Source organism: Corvus brachyrhynchos, unplaced genomic scaffold (genome assembly GCF_000691975.1).
Source record: "Corvus brachyrhynchos isolate BGI_N302 unplaced genomic scaffold, ASM69197v1 scaffold297, whole genome shotgun sequence".
Lineage (NCBI taxonomy): Eukaryota > Metazoa > Chordata > Aves > Passeriformes > Corvidae > Corvus > Corvus brachyrhynchos.
The window spans coordinates 502,584-522,751 of NW_008239118.1; the positions used below are offsets into that span (position 1 = coordinate 502,584).

The 20,168-nt window shown below is 43.7% G+C and overlaps 1 protein-coding gene across 8 annotated transcripts in view; it reads left to right on the forward strand.

The window, feature by feature from the left end:
• Nucleotides 1-20,168, forward strand: part of NEDD4L (neural precursor cell expressed, developmentally down-regulated 4-like, E3 ubiquitin protein ligase) — an 80,289-nt gene that overhangs the window by 49,626 nt on the left and 10,495 nt on the right. For 2 of the 8 annotated variants that reach the window (XM_017739870.1, XM_017739865.1), the window contains 14 exons: nucleotides 4,507-4,557; nucleotides 6,577-6,638; nucleotides 6,759-6,861; nucleotides 7,097-7,263; nucleotides 8,165-8,297; nucleotides 8,809-8,985; nucleotides 10,326-10,400; nucleotides 11,982-12,041; nucleotides 14,749-14,880; nucleotides 15,334-15,453; nucleotides 16,124-16,321; nucleotides 16,729-16,806; nucleotides 18,092-18,146; nucleotides 18,236-18,292. In XM_017739870.1, the coding sequence (XP_017595359.1) occupies nucleotides 6,592-6,638; nucleotides 6,759-6,861; nucleotides 7,097-7,263; nucleotides 8,165-8,297; nucleotides 8,809-8,985; nucleotides 10,326-10,400; nucleotides 11,982-12,041; nucleotides 14,749-14,880; nucleotides 15,334-15,453; nucleotides 16,124-16,321; nucleotides 16,729-16,806; nucleotides 18,092-18,146; nucleotides 18,236-18,292 (1,402 nt within the window). In that variant the 5' untranslated portion in view covers nucleotides 4,507-4,557; nucleotides 6,577-6,591. The remainder of the gene's footprint in view (nucleotides 1-4,506; nucleotides 4,558-6,576; nucleotides 6,639-6,758; nucleotides 6,862-7,096; nucleotides 7,264-8,164; nucleotides 8,298-8,808; nucleotides 8,986-10,325; nucleotides 10,401-11,981; nucleotides 12,042-14,748; nucleotides 14,881-15,333; nucleotides 15,454-16,123; nucleotides 16,322-16,728; nucleotides 16,807-18,091; nucleotides 18,147-18,235; nucleotides 18,293-20,168) is intronic. The other 6 variants (XM_008638049.2, XM_017739867.1, XM_008638050.2 and 3 more) reach the window with 4 other exon arrangements.

The window sequence follows — 20,168 nt, forward strand, 5'->3', positions numbered from 1 at the left end:
CGAGGGAAGGTGCAAGGTGCTGCGGTGCCAGGGAGGACACCGGCAGAAGGCCTGGGATCAGGAATCAGGAATGATCCTGCTTCTGTCACTGCATGCTAATTGCAGTGATATAAATGGGGATTTCCTTGCATGGACTGGAACTGGCACCTCAGTCAGGCCTGTATCTAAATGATTTTCTCGTGTTTACTCAGTAAATGACTGGATGCAGCTGTTTATACACTATTTGCAGTTTCTTGTGAACACCTGAGTCACACAGTTCTACAATCACCTGCCTGCACCAGTCCCATAACAGCCCCTTGGTGTTGGAGGTACTGCACGCCAGGGGAGAGCTCCTAAAGCTCTCACAGTACCCTGGCTGGTGCCTCTACCAGTCTGTGTCACTGATGTGAATCCACTGGCATGGAAGAACAGCCTTCAGATTCTCAAGAGTCCGTTGTGCGGCTGGCAGAATTAAGTATATATTTATCAAGTGTTGCTGCAGCTAAAATTCTTTTTTTTTTTACTGCTGTTTGGACATTATGAAATTTTCAGGCACTTTCAGGAGTTTGTTCTGCACTATTGGTGATCAGTTGTAACAACGTGGTGTATTGGTCCAGGTTTGGAAACAGGCAGGAAGAGTCCAGGACCAGGGCTGCTGGGAGAGCTGTCCTGATGTTGGTCTTAGGAACCACCAGACAAGCACAGGATTGCAGCTTAGCCTGGTACTGCATGGCAGCAGTAGAGCCTTTCCTTGGGAGAACTGCATATGTTGGAGGTGTCAGCTTGTGTACGCGTTTGGGGGGGCTTAATAGTATTTTACACGTAGCTAAAGGTCTTAATCTCCGTGACACCTGCCCACTCCTGCAGATCCTTCACGTTGTTTGTGTGACCTTTTAGTCAAAGTCCTGACCGACCTGTTGTAGCTCTGCTGTTTTCTAACTTCTGATTTCTATTCAGGCTGGAATAAAGCTAAGTGGACTTCAGTTGCCTGTTGTAATTGCTCGTGTGCTCAGCTATTGCCTAACTGTAATGTCTGTTTTACCTTATGGTGAATAGTACATTTCACCACTCTTAGAGGTCAGGTTAAATAAAGGGTGCGCATCTGAGGTAATATTTACCTTTTATTCCAGAGCTGAAATGAGCAAGCCACTAAGAGATGAGCTGTTAACTATTGGCACTTTCCCTTCTGGAAAACAACAAGCTTCAGTGTTTGAAATGAACATCAATACAATAGTTTATTCGTACTTTTCTTCTAAATGTGACTCCCATTTTGTGTCATCCCAAGTAAAGCTGAGGTGCATGTATACAATCCTGCAGCTCAGCTAAGTGTACTGCTTTGTACCGAAGTGTCAAGGGATGTTTTTCCTTTCTCTGCTGTTTTGGAGACTAAGGGCTTTTAGGGTGCTGCAACTTTATCCCAGACTTTTCTTCCTGGCTTGCAGCTTGGATAGGTGCCAAATTGCAGCCTAATTTTTACATGGATTTGGCTTGGGAGTGTCACCTTATCACCTAAATCTCCTATGCTGAGCAGTTGTTTCACATTCTGAGGTGTTTGGCACAAGTTAGAATTTCCAAGTAGTTCTGTTGGATTTTAAAGCTTTTTCAGTCGCTGTCTACTGATTACACTTAATGAAGTGTTTCCTTGTCCCATTGCCCTTAGTGATGGCTGTCTTCTAATCTTGATCTTTAATGAGATCATCAGTAAAATACATACAAACTCTACTACAAAGGGATATTAAACATGTATTACTTGGTCCAAAATCTATTTTAAGCTAGTATCTTTTTTCTTCCAGCAGTTATTACTTATGCTACTTGTCCTTATCTCCCTCCATGGCACACAGATGCTTTTCTGTATTATCTGTGTATCTAGAAAGAAAGTCAGGTGCCTGAACCCTGCCACTCCTGCTGCTCCCAGGAATGGTCCCTAATCCTGATACCTGCTTCATTCACAGATTGATCTGGAACATTTAAACATCAGATTATATTTTAATGTAAGATTGACTTATTTGAGTATTCAAGTTGGACTGTCTCACTTTATTTTTCTTTACGTTGGACATGGCATAAAATACATGTATTGTGTTGGATGTGTCCCCTGGACCTCACCTTTTTTCCATTGTCTTTCACTGGACAGCTGAGGTGCTCGGCTGTTCTTGGGATTCAGTGATGACCATGTTTCATTGCAGTGTCTCTGCAGGTGTGAGGGGTCCCTCACACACTCGGGAAAATTCAGCGCACTGAACAGCCACCGTGCCTGGTGTGTGTGAGCCTGATGCTGCTTTCCCACAGGATCAGTGCATGAATGAGCGAGGTGGTTGGACAGATTTGGGTTTCCTGAACTGACAGGGGGTATTTATGTCTCTGCAAAAACACTGAAGTGATGACCTTCCACTTCAAGAGAGCTGCTTGGGAAATAGGACAGTGTCTGACTTTCTCCTGTTCTACAGTAAATGTACGAAACCAACCCAACAGGTGCAACAGGGGATGCTGAAACTTTGTAAAATTGCTCTGGAGTGTTAAAGGCTAATTAGGAAATTTTGGGATAGCTTTTATTATACTTGGGCTTTGCAGCAAGACTATAACAAAGCATCCGAGCCCTGCCCTACCCCTGCCTGCGTGTGCTTGTCCTGCTACCCACACAGAGGCCATGTTCCAGGTGGCACAGGAGCAAAACTTAGGGAGCAATAGCATTTGAGGGGTCACTCATTCTGGTTGGGAAAGTCCAATTCAAGCTATAGCTCAGTGAGCATCTGCATCCTGTGCCTTTGTTGTGGAGAATGGATTACGCACTGTCTAGGGGGGGATCAGACTGGAGCAGGAGTTAGCAGTGTGATACTGTGAAACACAGCAGAGCAGGCTGGTGCCTTGGGTGGCTCTCTGGATTTTAGTGACAGAGAGGTTCTCGAAACACACATTGTTATAATGAGAAATTGGAAAAAGAAGGCAATGGAAAAAGTTCCTGTGGCTCATGAGATGCCTTTGCTGGAAGCAGGAAGCCCCAAAATGAGAATGCCTAAATATTAGGGCAGTGGAGGCTTGCAAGAGAAAATTCTTTTCACAGAACAAAAATACTAAATACTAATATTAATATACTAGCCTCCCCCCCTTTTCTTACAGATGTATATGTACAGTCAAGTGTTACATAAAGAGTGAGTTTTATAAGAGCCCTAGTTCTGGTAGGGGTGACCATATCGATGCAGAAGTAGATGAGGAAGTAATTCCACTTACAGAGCTGGCTGGGACTGAGGGGTTTCCAGTTCCACTGTAAGCTATAAACATATTTTGTTGGTTCAGCGTCTTTGGGTGTTTCTAACCTACCTGAACATTTTCTGTATCCATGAGTTGTGTTTTTCTTGAGCTAAACGCTGCAAGAAGAGATGTAGCAATAGGTATATTTTCTTCAGAGTAGTTATTGGAGTGACTGTATTGAAGCAGGGGTGGCAGGTACTTGGGTGGTACTTGGCAAGTGCAGGTGCCAGTATTAAGGGGAAAATATGTTAATTCCCTAAAAACAGGGCATGCTACCAGGTTTTTGTAGTATTTGCTAGGAAGAAGATTAATAGTCAAAATTCTGTAATGAAAAATCTACTCACTGTTTTTACTTAAAACTGGAAGAACCACAGTCTCCTTGGTGCAGATGTGCTTTCTGTGTTGTTCCATAGCATCCAGCACAGCAGGATGTGTCCATTCTGTAGGGATCATGAAATGTCATCCTATCTTTGTAGTAGAAACAGAATTCTTATGATGTTATCATATAAAAGGTGAATTTTAATATTAAACTTAATGCTCTGCTATGAGAAATATGTAAACTTGGCTCTGCAGCAGCAGCATGCACTTCCTGGAATTCCGTGCATAGCATGGTTATAAATAGGCAGCAGGTTATTTGGGAATCACTGGGGCTGGTATCTGGTGTCGCAAACAGTATCTGGGAGAAACTGTGTTCCCTGGTAGACGGTTGGGTTTGGAAGAATGCAACTGCTTGATCTTGAAAATTCCTGTCTGAGTGAATCCCAAGTGTCCCTCAAGCACAGGGCCCGGGTCCCACAGCAAACACCCATCTGCCACTGGCGTCCTTTGGCCTCAGCTGCTGCCAACATTTCCATGCTTTGCCTGTTGTGAGTAACATTCGCTAGACCCAAATGGTGGAATTCACCCTGTTTAGGTGAGCTGCTCCCACAACAGGTAAGTGTAGGACTGTCAGTCCATGAAGGGCAGCTTGGATCTGTCCCCCTTCAACAGGAAACCACCTGGGGCTCCTCAGTGCTTTGGAAGGGTTCTGGGTTGGTTGGGGTGATTTCCCCCCAGGCAGAATTGTGTCAGCACCACCACACGTGCCTTGGGCTCAGGAGCCTGTTTGGAGTGTCACAGGAAATCCTGTGCTGAGATAAATGAATTAGAACAACAAGTCATGGGCAACAGTAAGAGGGTAGAAACCAGTGATTCCTAAAATAATGGTACTCAACCATTGTGACTAGGTTGATGTTTATAATTTTTTGCTTTTCTGATGTAAGTTTACTTTCTGTATGACAGACCAGAGACGACTTCCTGGGCCAGGTGGATGTGCCACTCAGTCACCTCCCGGTAAGCACCAGATCTCTGAAAACCCCTGGGGCTATGTACAGTTGATTGCACACTCCACTTACATTCTCCTAAAGCAAGTGCTCCCAGCGGAGCTTAAAGGAAACTGTTACGGACAACCAAGCCTCACCTGCACAGGGACAGGGAGATGCATCAGCTGTGCATGGAAGGGATGCACTTTCTGTGCAAAAAAAGCTTTGGGATAGCAAATTTGCTTCAGCAAATGCATGGAGAACCAAAAGGCTGCCAGAACTATGTCATCTGTTCATTATTTTAGCTGAAATGGAATTCTTTGCCAGCAGTAAGAGTTCAATAGCAATCAATTGAAAGTAATTGACACAGGGTTTGAATCATTTTATTGTCTGTTGAGGTGTTTGGTTTGAGGGTGGTAATGTTTGTTTCTGTTTCTTAATTAATGGAGGAATTCAGCGTAAAGCTGGTTCTGTAACTCTGTAAAGCTCCAGTTGTCTGGTTTCCCCCCAGCAGCCAGGATTCTGCATGGACTGCAAAATTAGAGGCTAAATTGATTGCAATTCCTATTTATAGATTTATAACTAGGAATCAACAAACGTGTACGTATATGCAGTGATTGCTTTAGCCTTGGTACAAACATTTCTGGTATTATATACTGTTTTGGATGACTAACATTGACTGAATGTAGTTAATATTTTTTAAATGTTGTGCACGTTAATCTTAACATCTGTGACCTTGCAGGGCTTTTTATGTGTGAACGGGTGAAGTTATTGCAGTGTTTACATCAAAATAAGGTGTCAGTTAAGCATAACTGGCTTTTTGTGTCTGGTTTTGACTTGTTGCTATTGATGTATGCTATTGTGGGAGGAAAATGGCTTTGTAATGACTTGCACAGTGACGCTTGTTTAGAAGTATCTTTTATGGTTGATCTCCAGTCAGCACATGGTGTGTGGGGTTATAAACTTGTAACAGTGGAAAGCTACAAGGGAAGGATCACGAGCACCTTGTGGTTACAAATGCATCGTTCCCTTCTCATGGGAGCTTGTGTCATCCCAGCTGTGTTGTGCAGGATTGCTTGGTCTGTGCTTGTGTGGATATCTCCATTTGGTATCCTTATGCACAGACATGACCTAAATAGCCCTGATAATAAATAATAGGAACAGTGGAAAGAGTCATTTTCCCCTCAGATATTTTCCCTGCCGAAGCTGCTGTGTCTCGGAACAGTCCTTTCTTCAGTAGCTGTGGCCTTGTGGGACCTCCCACGTGCTTCCCCACCTGCTCCTGCCCTGCTCCAGGGAGAGAGTTACCTGTTGGGAAGGTGTGTGTGCACACCGGCTCAGGGAAGCACGCTGTACATCTTCAGTCATCCTTCCAGGACCTTAATAGGATCCATTGGGGTGTATTTATTAACAAATTCATAATCAGCTTTCTAATTCTGCTGATTTGTTTTGTCAAAGTCCTTTTTTTCCAATACCAGCTAATTACTATTGACAGAATTTGGGTAAAACATACAGCTCCTCACTGGGAGCACGTCCCTTCCAGCTGGGCACTAAACAGCAGTGCCGAATCATGCATGCCTTGGTGCTGGTGAGCTGGTTAAAATCTGCCATCTCTGAGCAAAATGGGCAGTGTGTCTCTCCCAGAGAAAGTGGACACTGGCAGGGGCAGAGTTCAGGCCGGGAAAGGAGAGGCTGTGTGGGATTTGGCTGCCACGTATAACATAGTTCATGCTTCCAGTTTAGAATAAAGTTCCCCAGACAATCAACAGAAGTGTGCATATGGATTCATCATCTTTTTCCCTTGGCATCTGAAATTCCTACTTCTGAAATTCCTGCAGCTGTGTGTTCACACATGTGAAGGATATGACTTACTTGGTAAGAAAGCTGAAATTCTCATGGAATAGAAAGTTTCCAAGGTTCCAGGCTTTAGGTAACTTAGGATTCAGTGGACATCAGAGATGTAATCTGTCAGCCTGATGTGTGAATGTTTTTTATGTGGCTGGACTTGTGGGGAAGCCCTTTAATTTGCCATTTTCTCCACTGCATACAGACTGAAGACCCAACCATGGAGAGGCCGTATACATTTAAGGATTTCCTCCTCAGACCAAGAAGGTGAGGGGAAGGACCTTTAAAACATTTGAGGACTTTCAAACATTTCTTACTTCATGATTTTTTGATTTGCAGTTATTTAAAAATGAGTTATTAAATGCCATGTACCTCCTTGTCTTGTAGCCACAAATCTCGCGTGAAGGGTTTTTTGAGACTGAAAATGGCGTATATGCCTAAAAATGGTGGCCAAGAGGAAGAAAACAGTGATCAGAGGGATGACTCTGAGGTAAGGCTGAGTCCTCAGGGAAGGATTCAAGAAAAATTGTAGAGTCAGCTGTATTTGAAGGATAAAGCCCTGAAAACAGAGTTAGCAGTTGGTTGTCTTTGGCACTGAGCCACCAGGAGAATACCCAGCCACCTTTGGGAATCCCTCTTTAATAGATTGCTGGGGATTTAGCTCTTTTCTCATTGCAATGAGGTGCACACTGTAACCACAGAGGTCTTTCTCCTTCATTCCTAAGCATGGCTGGGATGTGGTGGATTCCAGCGATGCCGCATCTCAACGTCAGGAGGAGTTGCCACCTCCTCCGCTGCCTCCTGGGTGGGAAGAGAAGGTGGACAACCTGGGGCGGACTTACTACGTGAATCACAACAACAGGACCACCCAGTGGCACCGACCCAGCCTCGTGTAAGCGGCCGTGGGCTGGGGGCTGTGTGGGATGGAGAACCAGGCTGGAGCTCGAGTCGGAAAGGAAACCGCGCTTTATGCCTGAAAGAGACTTCCTCGCCCCCAGCAAATCACAGAGACACACAGTACTCTGGGAAATTCCAGGAAGTCTGAGATGGGAGGGAAGGCAGTGCGTTAACAATGCACCTTAGAATATTAGGAGACAGATAAGGAATTTTTCAGTAAGTAATTTAACAGGAATAAATTACTTTGTTTATAGAGACTGTTGAAGAGGTAAGGAAAAAAGTCAATTCTATTAAGCTTTAATGAAGTTGAACAGATTAGCTTTGAGGAGATCCTGGTTATTATTCTGTGAATAGGCTTCATTCCCTGGATGTGCTATCAGAGAAGTCTGCAAGCCGTGGGAATATATTCTCCAGATTAGATTTAGAAAGCTGTGGCAAGCTTACATTTTACAGAGTGTGAATAACTGACAGTGTCAAGAGTTACACTAAAATCACGTATTTAACCCAGCACTGCCAAGGCCACCACTAAACCATGTCCAAGGAAGTGCTGGATTCTCCAGCACTGGACCCGTTCAAGGTTGGGCTCCACAGAGTGCTGGGCCATCTTGTCTAGGCCATGGTTTCCCTGCCATGAGAGGTTGAACCAGATGATCCCTGAGGTCCTTCCCAACCTGGTGTTCTGTGACATTTGTGAAGTGCTTCCAGTTTTACTTTCTTTCAACTGAGGGATTAAACAATCTCCTAATTATGAAGCTGGATATATGCATGAATAATGATTTTTATAATCAAAAGTATTACCAAAGTTTTGAAGGCAATGGACAAAGTGGGGGCTTCGCTTAACTTGGGTTATTTTCTTGTTCTTTTCTCCTTCCCATGCTGTGTTCCCCCCTCTGCAGCGACGTGGGATCCGAGTCAGATAACAATATCAGACAGATAAACCAAGAGGCAGCTCACAGGCGGTTCCGCTCTCGGCGCCACATCAGTGAGGATTTGGAACCAGAGCCTGTGGAGAGCGGAGACATTCCTGAGGTATGCCCAAGCCTTGGGCCTAAGGAGCTGACTAAACTTCGAGCTGCCATGTTTCTCACACGTGAGCCAATTACTGTGCAACACAGAGAGTCGTGGTTTTACACAGCATTTGTGGAAATTACATTGGGAAAATGCCAGCAGCACAATGACAGCACAGCCAGAGCCACTCTGCCAAGGTCCCATGCAGCTGCAGCTGCCTGGCGGCCCGTGGACAAGGCTGAGTCCTATGTAAATGCTGGGAGAAACATTTATCATTCCAAATTGCTTGTCATATGTACATTGATAGAAACACTTTCATATTCTGCTCTGAACAACAGTGTAGTAACTTATAAAAAGAAGGGAAGTGGACTGGCTGTAACTGCCCTGTGCTTCAGTTTTCTGTAGTGCCTTGATTTAGGGGGAAGAGAAGCTGTTGTTTGTGTTGGGCACAGTGAGATGATCACACAGAAGGCAAAGGGAAAGAAGATTCGGTCTGTATAAAACCTGAACTTAGTTTCTTCTCTTTCATTAGCCTTGGGAAACCATTTCAGAGGAGGCAAGTGCCAGTGGGGATTCCTTAAGCTTGTCACTGCCACCTCCTCCAGCATCTCCAGTATCCCGGAGCAGTCCTCAGGAGCTATCTGAGGAGCTGAGCAGAAGACTCCAGGTCACTCCTGATTCCAATGGGGAACAACTCAGCTCTTTGATTGTACGTAATGTGTAATCTGTAAACCTCCAGTGCAGAAATGTGCTCTTATTTGGCATAACCTGAATCACTTCATGCATGGGGAGCGATTGCTGGTCTCAGGAAAACCTGAGCATGCAGTTAAAATTCCCTTCCAAAAAATGCATCACAGTTTCACCATCGAGCAAACTGCCTCGGACAACAGAATTCCTCAGTTCAGATTTCAAGTGTTCCTCTGTGTGAGTTTCACTTCAGATTCTGCTACTCTTAGACCTTTAGTGAAACAAAATATATGAGAGTAGACCTAGGAATTTTCAAAGGAAAGGGAAAAACAGAAAAATGGTCTCTGCACTATCCATTAGTCAGAATGGGGATACCATAAAAAATCAGGATAATGTATGTACAAGTGGGGGAATGTTTTCTGTCTCTTTGATTACAAAAATAATTGTAAATATTAAACAGAACATCGTGCTCTGATTTATTTATTTTATATTCTTAGTATGATGCTATCAAGGTACCTCTGCAGTTCAAGAGATAAGAAATCATATTTACTCTTGTTCTCATCAAACAGAATCTCGATTAGGTGCATTTTTCCCAAAGAGCCAGTGCAGTTGGTCTCTGACTGATGGGAATGTCACCTAGAGGTTGGTCAGCAAGTGACAGCTCTGATGCTCTGCTGGATCTGCATGCAGAGGCACTTGGGCTTGTGTTGAGAACGGCAATTTTAGTAGCCCTCCACTGGTTTTACTGCAGCAGTCAGTGCTGTATTTTCCTGAACACTGCTCAGCCCTGGAGTGCCCAGCTGGACTGGCAGGGAGGAGCTACACTGTAGTGTCAATCAGACATGATGCATATCTGCTTTTTGAGGGAGGTGTTATTTCTAGTTCACAGTCATGAAGGATGTGTCTTGGGAAAAGACACAACTAATTCAGAAGTTAGAAGGCAAAGAGGAAAATCAAAACTGATTTTTTTTTTTTTAAATACCATGAATTTTTAAGTAAATGAATTTTTAAAAAAGACTTTGAGCTCTCATCCATAATATTTGATTTTGGATTTATTTCTTAATGCCTTATTTTTTCAATAATTCATGAGTTTATTCATGTTGACATTTCTCCTTTAGAAAAATGAATGGGCCCTTTTTTTTGTAGTGTATAGGAAGCAGAAAAATGGGATATACCACTCTGTGGTAAAGCAGAAGTAGATAATTGTTTACAGGAGATTTGCTACAAAGAGGTTAGTACCTGTAGTTACTGAATTTTCTGAATAACCATCATGATGTTTTCATGTTTTAAGACACCCTAACTTGGATACATCTCTTTTTTTTTTTTTTTTTTTTTTTTTTTTTTTTTTTTTTTTTTTTTTAGCAAAGAGACCCTTCTTCACGACTGAGGTCCTGCAGTGTAACAGACACTGTCGCTGAACAGTCCCAGTTATCCCTGGTAAGCCAGAGGTCCCTTCTATTTCTTCCTTTTTGGGTGGACATTCTCTGATTCTGAATAACACCTTGCCTTGGGTCAGGTCTAGTCAGACACGGATCAGTGACCAGGGTGGGCATCTGATTGTCCCAAACAGCAACGGAGACCAAATTCATGTGAGCTAAAAAAGGAGGACATTCCTGAGAGAAGTAAACATTTGGAGACTGAGCAAGTCCCACTCTCCTCAGTTGTTGAACATGGAAATTTAGGTTACTGCACTCCTATGTGCAGTCAGTGGAGAGAGAAACTCCTCCAAGGGGTGTTCCCAGCTGGGGGAGGAGAGGGCAAGAGAACCAGCTCTACCTGGAACTGGAGCAGCCGCAGGACTCTCACAGCAGGTGTATTCCTGTGACCCATGAGTTGATTTTACTTGCAATATATAAATCTGTCTAAAATCCCAAAGGATTGGTGTTTTGCCTGGTTGTAGTGAAAATGAGGCTTTTGGTGAGAGTCTGGTATGACATACCTGGGTAGAATTGCAGTTCTTTAATCTGAGGGTCTTAGGAAGCAACTTCTGCAGGTTTATTTAAGGAGATTGTTCAAACAGGAGAAAATACAAAGATGTTTTGTCAACAAAGCTCTTCTCTCCCTTCAGAACCATGCACACCTCTGCTCCAGCTGACAGAAAGTGGTGCCTGTCCTACAGCCCACATGCAAGAGTTGCAGAGGTGGCAGGTTTGTTCTCTCTGCCACCTCTCAGCAGTAGGTACAGAGACCACTTAAAATAGGAGCGTGCAAGGTGTGCTTTTGAGTAAAACTAGTCAGATTGCAAAAGAATATTTTAAAAAATTTTATTTTTCTTCATCAAGAGTTTTGTCTTCATTTTTTTTATTATGAATGTGTCCCATGTGAATCTGCAAATAGAAAACCTGTGCATACCAAGAAGTTTGTTACTGAAGCTGCTTGTCTGTGCATTGCTTGTTCTCTCTGCTGCTGCTCTTGGGCAAACACTTCCAGAAACCATGGAGGTTTTCTCTTGGCTGGATTTTTCCTGTGCTGTAGCAGTTATTTAGTGTAGCTGAAGCATGTCCCTGGCTCTGGGGTGAGCAGTGGGATGGGTCCCAGTGCAGTCGTGCCTCAGCTATTGCTCTCTGTGCCTGACTGTAGGGGGAACAAGGGCTGCTGTGCTGCTTTATTGCTGTGTTTAGCACTGCTGGAGCCAGGGGCTGTACATGGGCTGGCAGGTGGGGCTGGGGAGAGGCCTTTCTCCTGCTTCTTGAGGGACACTCATTTCCTGAGCACATGTTCAAATAAGTAGCACTGAGAGCATTGCTCTAAAACATCATCTTACCTGATCTTAACCACGTTTCATCCTTCCTGAGCTAATGATCATTTCTCTTCTGGCAGCTAAGTACATGTTCTTCCTTAATCCAGCGCTCCTCTGGGATTCTGGCTTGGTTACTAGTGATTGATGACTTTCAGATTTGCTTTTATCCATCTAACTGCTCTCTCAGTAAATATGTCTGATGCCTTGCTCCTAAAGATGTGACAGTAACTTGTGACCTTCTTCAGTAAATATGTGTAACATTAATTATCATTTAACAGCAGAATGGTCCCTCTAGGAGAGCTCGTTCTTCAACTGTCACAGGTGGAGAGGAGCCAACGGTAATAAAACCCTTTATCAAGCACTATCTCTAAACAAAATGGGGGGACATTTAGGTCTTGTACAATGAGGAAGTTTTGGGTTTTTTTTTTTTCCACAAAGCAAGCATTCATGTATTGAATGAAATACAGCCATTGAATGTTACATTTTTTTGTCCCAAATTTTCTCAAAATTTCTCAAAACACTGCTTGCACTCAAATACTGGCATGGTTTAGGGACATGGATGCAACATTGAGTTATGATGAAGCTGTGCACTAAGGAGATGCTATGGGCTCCTGAAAAATGAAAGCTACAACAGCTAATTCTTTAAAAAGGAATACTGGAAGCAGCAGGGATTAGAGACATCAAATCATTGTACGTGTAGCTGTGTTTGCATCTTGCATCTGTCTTTCCTTCCTCTCCATTAGACTAATTAATTTTAATTCTTAAAGTTGGTCTTAATTTGAGAGCCGTGGGGGTACAGTGATATACCACAGAGCTCTTAATGGTCTTACTGAATGCCAGTTTCATTTTCCAGCAGTTCCTCAGCAGTCCAAGACTGTAGTTTGATCATACAATAAAATTCTTGATGTGCTTTGCTGAAAGTGTAATACAAGGAAAGGGGGTTTAATCTATATTGAACTTTGTCCAAAAAATCCCATTCTTTAACCTAATTAACTGTCAGTCTGAAGTGAGTTATTTCATGGAAGTCATTTACAGTAACCTATCATAAAGGGCTTTTATTAATTTATGCCCTCCTAGAGAATTTGTTTCAGAGAAAGAAATTTAATTTATACTTGGTAGGTTTGCTGTTTACATCTGGGAAATAAATAAATCTTACTTTGGGTGTTGATGCATTGTTCTGTAATACTGTCTATATTCACTGTTTTTTTTTAGTTTTAGAACCAGAGGAGCACACTTGCAAATAGCAAAGTCTAAATAAAATACCTGACTCATTAGTGGTTAGTTAATTGTGCTAGATGAACCTGCAGTGCAGTGGTACTCTCTTGGCAGAGCATCTTGTCTTGGTTAGACTTTTTAGAGCAAAATATTAATATTTTCCTGCAAAAAGCTGAGTTCAAATATCAGTGACTCATCATTAGTGCAGCTGTACCAAGATGTTTTACCTCACCATGCTGCAGTCACTAATCCCCCCCTTGTCTTTGTTCAGCATTTACACCCAGATCCCAGATCTGTGGAGGAATTGGGACTTACACAGGATTCATGGTCTAAATCCTTTGTCTTCAAAAGTTCCATTCTCTTGGGTCTTTGGGTGCCTGAGGCTTGCAGACGAACAACCTGTCAGCAGTAAAAGTCTCTGGTCACCTTGGTTTTGCTTTCAGAATCCCTACAGACCCCCTCCTTGGAATGGGACCCACAGGCTCAGGCCCAGAAGCAGTATCCTTCTCCCAGTATCTGAGTTGTAACTGAGACACTGTGGAGTGATTGCAGCCCTTACTGTGGCCTTCCTGACCCCTGACTGATGGATTGGCAACCGCTGGCACAGCCTGGGCAAGGTGCTCTTCTCATTGCCTGCCAGCTCTGTGAAAACCATAGGGAAAATAGCCCTTGGCTTTTCAGGAGAGAAAGAAATGAGTCTGATAGTCTGTACTTGGATTCTTCATCTGTTTCCCTCTGTTTTCTATTCCCTGCTGGAGTATGTCAGTTTTCTGACCCATCCAGTATCTTTTCTCCTTTCCTTTCTTGATTATCCCTGCAGTTCTCCAGTTCTTTGTGTCAACTGTGCTCTGCTCTTAAACAGCACCTGCACTGCCTTTGGCAGGAGCTTTGGGAAAGGTTTCACGGAGATGAAGCAAGAACAAGAATTAAGTTCATTATCTTGCTGGAGCAAGGAATATAGAGGATAGGAAGAGAGTGTTCTGGATTTCAGTGGGAGCCTTCAGAGGCCTTTACTGTTTCATGGCAAAACCCCAGAGCTTGTAGTGCATCAGCCTCTGAATTATGCAGGTCCTTCATCCCACTCGGTTCCATTTCCTGGCTTGTGTGTATGAACTTGTGCTTGGGTATTTTGCGGACAGGAAGGGCACAAAAGAACATCAGCCACACACAGAAACGTAGTTCCTGTGGGCAATAGGACGTGACTCCTCTGCTACCTGTATGCTTCTCTTAGAACAGGGTCTGACTTGTGGAGGTTTTAGTAGAAGTTCTTGTCATGCTGAAGTCAAGGCTCTAGTTTGGGGTTATCTCGTGTCGTCGGGACATGGAGCCCTGAGTGCAGCATTTGTGACAGAGCAAAATGGTTAAAATTAACTTTCTAAACCCACAGTAGTTTCTGGCAACTGATTCAAGACACCCTTGGGTAAAGAAGAAAACAGGAGTTGGGAGATCTGAACTGCATGGTTATTTAACTCTTACTTATCCATTCTGATGAAAGGAACAAACCCCAGCTTTTCAAGGAAAACTCATTAAAACATAGACTTCCTTTTTATCATTATGTGTAATGAAATAGAATGTTTGAGGGCATATAAGCTTGTTTGCTGGATCTGTGTTAAACTGACCCAAAAGATTTCTTGGGAGAAAAAAGTTATTTGATTCAAAGGCACGTGACAAAGAGCTTGAATTAAATTAAATCAGAAACTGGATTTTTCCGTATGGTTTTTGTGATTAAGAAGGGTGTAAGTTAACAAGTTGCTTTTTTTTACAAACAACAGTTTGAAATGTTTTTTAGCTATTATAAAATAAGAATTCAGTGATTTTTTGCCTGAGCAGCCTTCTGTGGCCTACGTGCACACCACGCCTGGCTTACCTTCGGGCTGGGAGGAGCGCAAGGACGCCAAGGGTCGGACCTACTACGTCAACCACAACAACCGGACCACAACGTGGACACGGCCCATCATGCAGGTACCCTGCTGCATCCAGGGAGCGAACACTTAGCTTGGCTGAGGGTCATTTCAGTTGAAGCAGCTTCCAGAAATCTGAAATTTAAAGGAAAAATCCTAAGCAATACAGATGAATCATAAAAAGCTGCAACAATTTGGGATAGTTTTGGTTACTTATTTTAACTGTCAAGGCACAGGTTAAGCTGATTGCTGCAAGGGAAGGAATTTCCAGAGGTTCAGAAGAACTCTTAAAAGGAGGCAAATGTGTTCTTAGGGTTGAATTTGAAAGTTGGCTCAAGTCATTAATAGAACCATATGTTCTTGGTCCTTCCAATGGAATTACATTAATTACTTGGCCTTTAGGGAAATAAGTTTAAGAAGAATAGTAGTGATGATAACAATGACATCAGTTTTAACATGTCCTACGTGTGGGCGGTGTTTGTGACGTTTGTGACCTGGCTTTGCTCTGGCGCAGCTCGCCGAGGACGGGATGGTGGGGCCGGGCGCGACCAGCAGCAACCACCTGAGCGAGCCGCAGATCCGGCGGCCCCGCAGCCTCAGCTCCCCCACTGTCACCCTGTCAGCACCGCTCGAGGTGAGCCCCTTCCGACTGTTCCCGACAGCCTCTCCTCAATCCTTGTCCTTCAAATGGGGGCTGCATTTCTTTTAAGTCTCTCTCAAAGTAATTCCAAGTGCTGTGGACTGATGTTCACTGTGACATGGCTACAGAATAGCTGAAGTGGCTCCTTACGTAATCAAAGCCTCTGTGTGTTTGACTTCTGACGGTGTGATTCAAACTCTTGCTTCAGCTACTCCTGGCTGTGCTGAAGAGAGCCAATTCTTCAGATTTCCTCTTTACACCTAAGAGTTTGAAGAGCTGTGGCTCACACAGCCTTGCACTTAAAGGCTTTCTTATAAATGAGATACATTGCCCCTGAAGCACAAAACACTGCTTTTGTCTTTTCCTTATAAAATGAAATATGGACACATCCAGGGCAGGTGCAGGGGAAGGTACAATCAGGTGTAAATATTGGGGACACTGTCATTGCAGAGGAAGGCACAGAACACCTTGTCCTTCACAGCAAAAGACTGGGTGTGTTAGAAGGCACAGATAGAGCTAATTAAGTTCTAGTAAGTCAGTCCCAGCACTTAATTCTAGTATTAATTACATCTGGAATGAAAAGCTATTTGCTGTGAAGCTGAGTTGGATTGGTTTTGCAGCCCCAAGTTCCATGTGAGCAATGGTGCTGTTTCCTGCTCCGCAGGGCATGAAGGACTCTCCGGTGCGCAGGGCGGTGAAGGACACCCTCTCCAACCCTCAGTCCCCACAGCCGTCCCCCTACAACTCCCCCAAGCCCCAGCACAAGGGGGCCCAGAGCTTCCTGCCCCCGGGCTGGGAGATGCGCATCGCCCCGAACGGCCGCCCCTTCTTCATCGACCACAACACCAAGACCACCACCTGGGTAAGGGCACTCTAGCCAAGGCACTGGGGGCCATGGTCCCATCTCTGTCTTCCTGCCTGCATGCCCCCATTTTGGCGTGGCACTTTGTGTTCTTAAGAGCCAAAAATGTGCATGTGGTTCTAAAAGCCCTTGTGGAGTGCAGGCATCCTAAGAACAGGGCTGTGGTTTTTGAAGAATATCCCTGGACATAGCACACTTAGTGGAGTCAGGTCTTACGTCACCCTAACTCACTCAGCACTGGAAAATTCACTGCCCTGTAGGAATCCTAATAAGGCATGTTTTGTTTTATTTTCTGAAAATAAAAGAGTAACTGTAACATAGGAAGATTTCCAGATAAGTCTGTGCTTGACTTAGTTTGTAGATCTACCTTGATCTGTTGGATTTACAGTTGCATACCTGTGTTCCAGGAGGATCCACGGCTGAAGTTTCCAGTGCATTTGAGATCCAAAGCATCACTGAACCCCAATGACTTGGGCCCTCTTCCTGTAAGTGATGCTGTGCCTGTGTTCTAACCTACACTTGCTGTCGCAGGGCTCTGCTCTGTTCCTGGGCACAGGCTGCTGCAGCCCTTCTCCAGAGGCTCTGGAGCCCTGCTGTGAGCTGGGGCTTGCTCGGGCTCTAACTCATGGCCTTTGTCTGTGCTAATGAAGTGTTGAGCTTTGCACACACTTACCTGGGCTGTGTCTCTGACTGTGCTTTTAAATAATCATTTACTGCTTAAGAAAAGCAGAGCAGATTGTGGCAAGCAAGCTCTTATCAGTACACCAGCATAATTTAGCATTTAGAAATCTGAATAAATTTTGATTTTTTCAATGAAACCTCCATGTTTTGCAGAGCAAATAATCAATTTCGTGTCAGAAGTTTTTGTCATACTTGTAACCAAAGAATAATGGGGATTTACAGACATGTCAAATGCAGAACTTTGCTTTGTTTTTAAAATACTCCCAGACCTTAAAGGCAGAAAAAAATGTGTGAAAGAAAAAAAAGTTGTCCAGGTATGTGGGGCCTGTGTTAACCTTGGAGACACTGAATTTGTTCTTTTAACTGCGAGGGGTGAGACATGCAGTGAAACCAGGGTAGCCTGACTTGTCACTGGCAACAGGTCATTAGTAACAGATTTCACCTCAGTTAAAGCCCCTGGTTTGGAGTGAGGTTGGGCTGACCACAGAATTTAACACAAGTTTCTCCAACAAGATTAAAGTGAAATGATTTCTGCTCTGTATCTTCTGGCAGCCTAGGCTGGCCAGCATTGCCTGTCCCTACAGCCTGCCGTCCTCTCTCCTTTCTGCACTGCAAGCGCTTGGGACATGAGAAAAAGGAACGGATGAGAAAGGAAGCACTGAGGACTAGGTTAGAACATTCTTGTCCCACTGTACAGGGAGCCTGGGTTACACATTTACAGTAAATAACCCACATAGCTTTCAGAAGTAGGAGCAGAAACTTTAAAACTAAGCCATGATGGACCATCTGTTCTCTGTGATTATTTGCTCACAGCAGGAAATGGGTGGGAATCCTGAGGGAAGAGATTTCCACTTCCAAGCTTTAAAAATACTCCTTGCACGGGATGCAGTCACCTATATAAGATCTAGGTCTGAGTCTGCCTGGATTTCTGACCTTCCCATTATGCATCTGGTCGCTTGGGGTTTCCTACCTCGTAAGCATTTTTGAGACAAGTCCAGTAGGTGTGGGCAATGCACTGCTTCAGGCCGTGTGAGACTGGTACTATTTCACTTACTCTCTCTTTTGTTTGTTTTTATTTCCCATTTCCAGCCTGGCTGGGAGGAAAGAATACATCTGGATGGAAGAACGTTTTATATAGACCATAGTAAGTAAGCACTCAGGTACTAGATCAAATAGACAAAGGGAGGTACTAAGTATTGAAGTGAAAGCTTTGTGATTTTACTCTTCATTTAGGAAGCCAGGTGTTGATATGTGGAGACATTGATACCAGAGACTTAGTGCCCTCCTACGGTACTGTACATTCACTGGAAGCTTGCTTTAATTGGCTCATCAAGCTTTGTCCCTCTCTGACTTGTGAAGCATTAACATTTCCTCTCTGTGGTTTCTTTTGTTCTTGTTGATATTTTGGATTTGTTGTTGTTGTTGTTGATGATCCCATGGCTTACTTGCACTTAATAAATTAAAATATACACTAGGAATAGAAAATAAGATGAGAAAAGATCGTGTAGCCACAGCTCCACATATAGGCAGTGGAGCAGTTAGCACTGAGAAGTACTCTCCTTTGCTTTCAGGTCTGTGGCAGTGCTGATTCTGATCTTATTTCCTATTTAGAGCATGTGAAACTGCACCAGCCCATTAATATTCTCCAGTTCTGTTAGTGGAGTTCTAGTGTAAGTGATGTTTCATTGTAGATTTGTCTTCCTAGAGCATCTCAGAACTGCTGTGTGAGTTTTGTTGGTGTTTGGAAACAAAGCAGCCCACAAAGGCTGGGCTGAGTCTTCTTACTTTTTTTTGGTTGTTCTTTTTTTCAAGATTTTAAGACTTATAATGAGACATTTCTTCACAGCCATAGCTAACTCTCATAACCGTCAGAGGAGGGTGCACAGAGTTTAGGTTTTAACTTACCCATGTTTGACAGAATTAGGTTTGTCCCTCAGTATCACTGGCTCCCATGCTTGTCCTCAGAGGTGACAGTATTAAGTCATTATTAAAAGACTGCCTCTAAAGTAATTCCAGTTTTAAAATGGTATAAATACTTTTAACTAAACATTAGAAATAATACTCAGCTAGCACCCAATGAACCTCTTCCAAACTTCACTACAGAGTTACTATCCTTTATCCCTTCTGTAATTGTTTTTCCCAACAGAGATCTGGAAATGTAACTATGGTCAATGATTCTAAACTGCTGCCACTAAGGAGTCACAGGATAAAACTGTCCCATTTAAAACAACTGTGTAACTGCTGAGCCTCCCAACCTCTCTTAAAAAGCTTTAATTTTTCAGTCTCCTAAAGCTATTTGAGCAGGTGTTAGTCCCTAAAATGGAATGTTAAAGTCATACATTAATTAGAATTCCTCAAAGAATTTGTAACTGTAAGGAAGCAAAATTTATTTGCATCTGAATTTTCCCTCTAGTCTTTTGATCTGAGTGGATTTAGCTTCTTCTATAGCAGTTTTCACAAAAGTTTGGGGAAGCTTTTGGTAATGCTGCCTGTTTCCAGCAAATGTCCCTTTGGTCCCAGCCTGGTGCCCGAGCACTGCTGTGGTGGGTGGGCTGGGGGGCCTGGAGAGCAGGGGGCTCCTGAACAGTGCCACTGCCAGGACACAAAACCAGCAGGACAAGTCTGACAGAGTCAGCTGCTGGTCATGTCCTGCTTCCCTGCTACGTTTTGTAACTCTGCTGCATAATTCTCCAACGCTGTTTGTCCTATTTTTGAAATGTTTTTCTCATCCTTGGGAGAGACTGCAAGAGTCTCCTGCAGCCAGCACAGCCCCTCTGCTGTTACACAGGCACCAGAAACACTGAGTACTGGTGCAGCACACAGGGATTATTGGTACTAGAGGCTGTGTGTGACAGTGAACCCCTTTCCCTGGCTCTCTGGGCCCTCAGCTGCCCCAGTCACCTTACCTTCCATGGAGACACTGGTGTTCCCTGTTCCCTGCAGCATGCACACACTGCTGCCATCCCTGGGAGCCTCCCAGACACGTACTATCTACCTGTTGGAAGGGATCAGGAGGGAAAACAACCATTCTGCAACCATTTCCTGAACAGTTACCAGTGATTCATGGATAAGGATACACTGAATGGGTTCCCCTCAAAGTCTGTCCACATCCACCAGTACATGGTGATACTCACAATATGCATCAGTGATTTACACAAGGAATTCA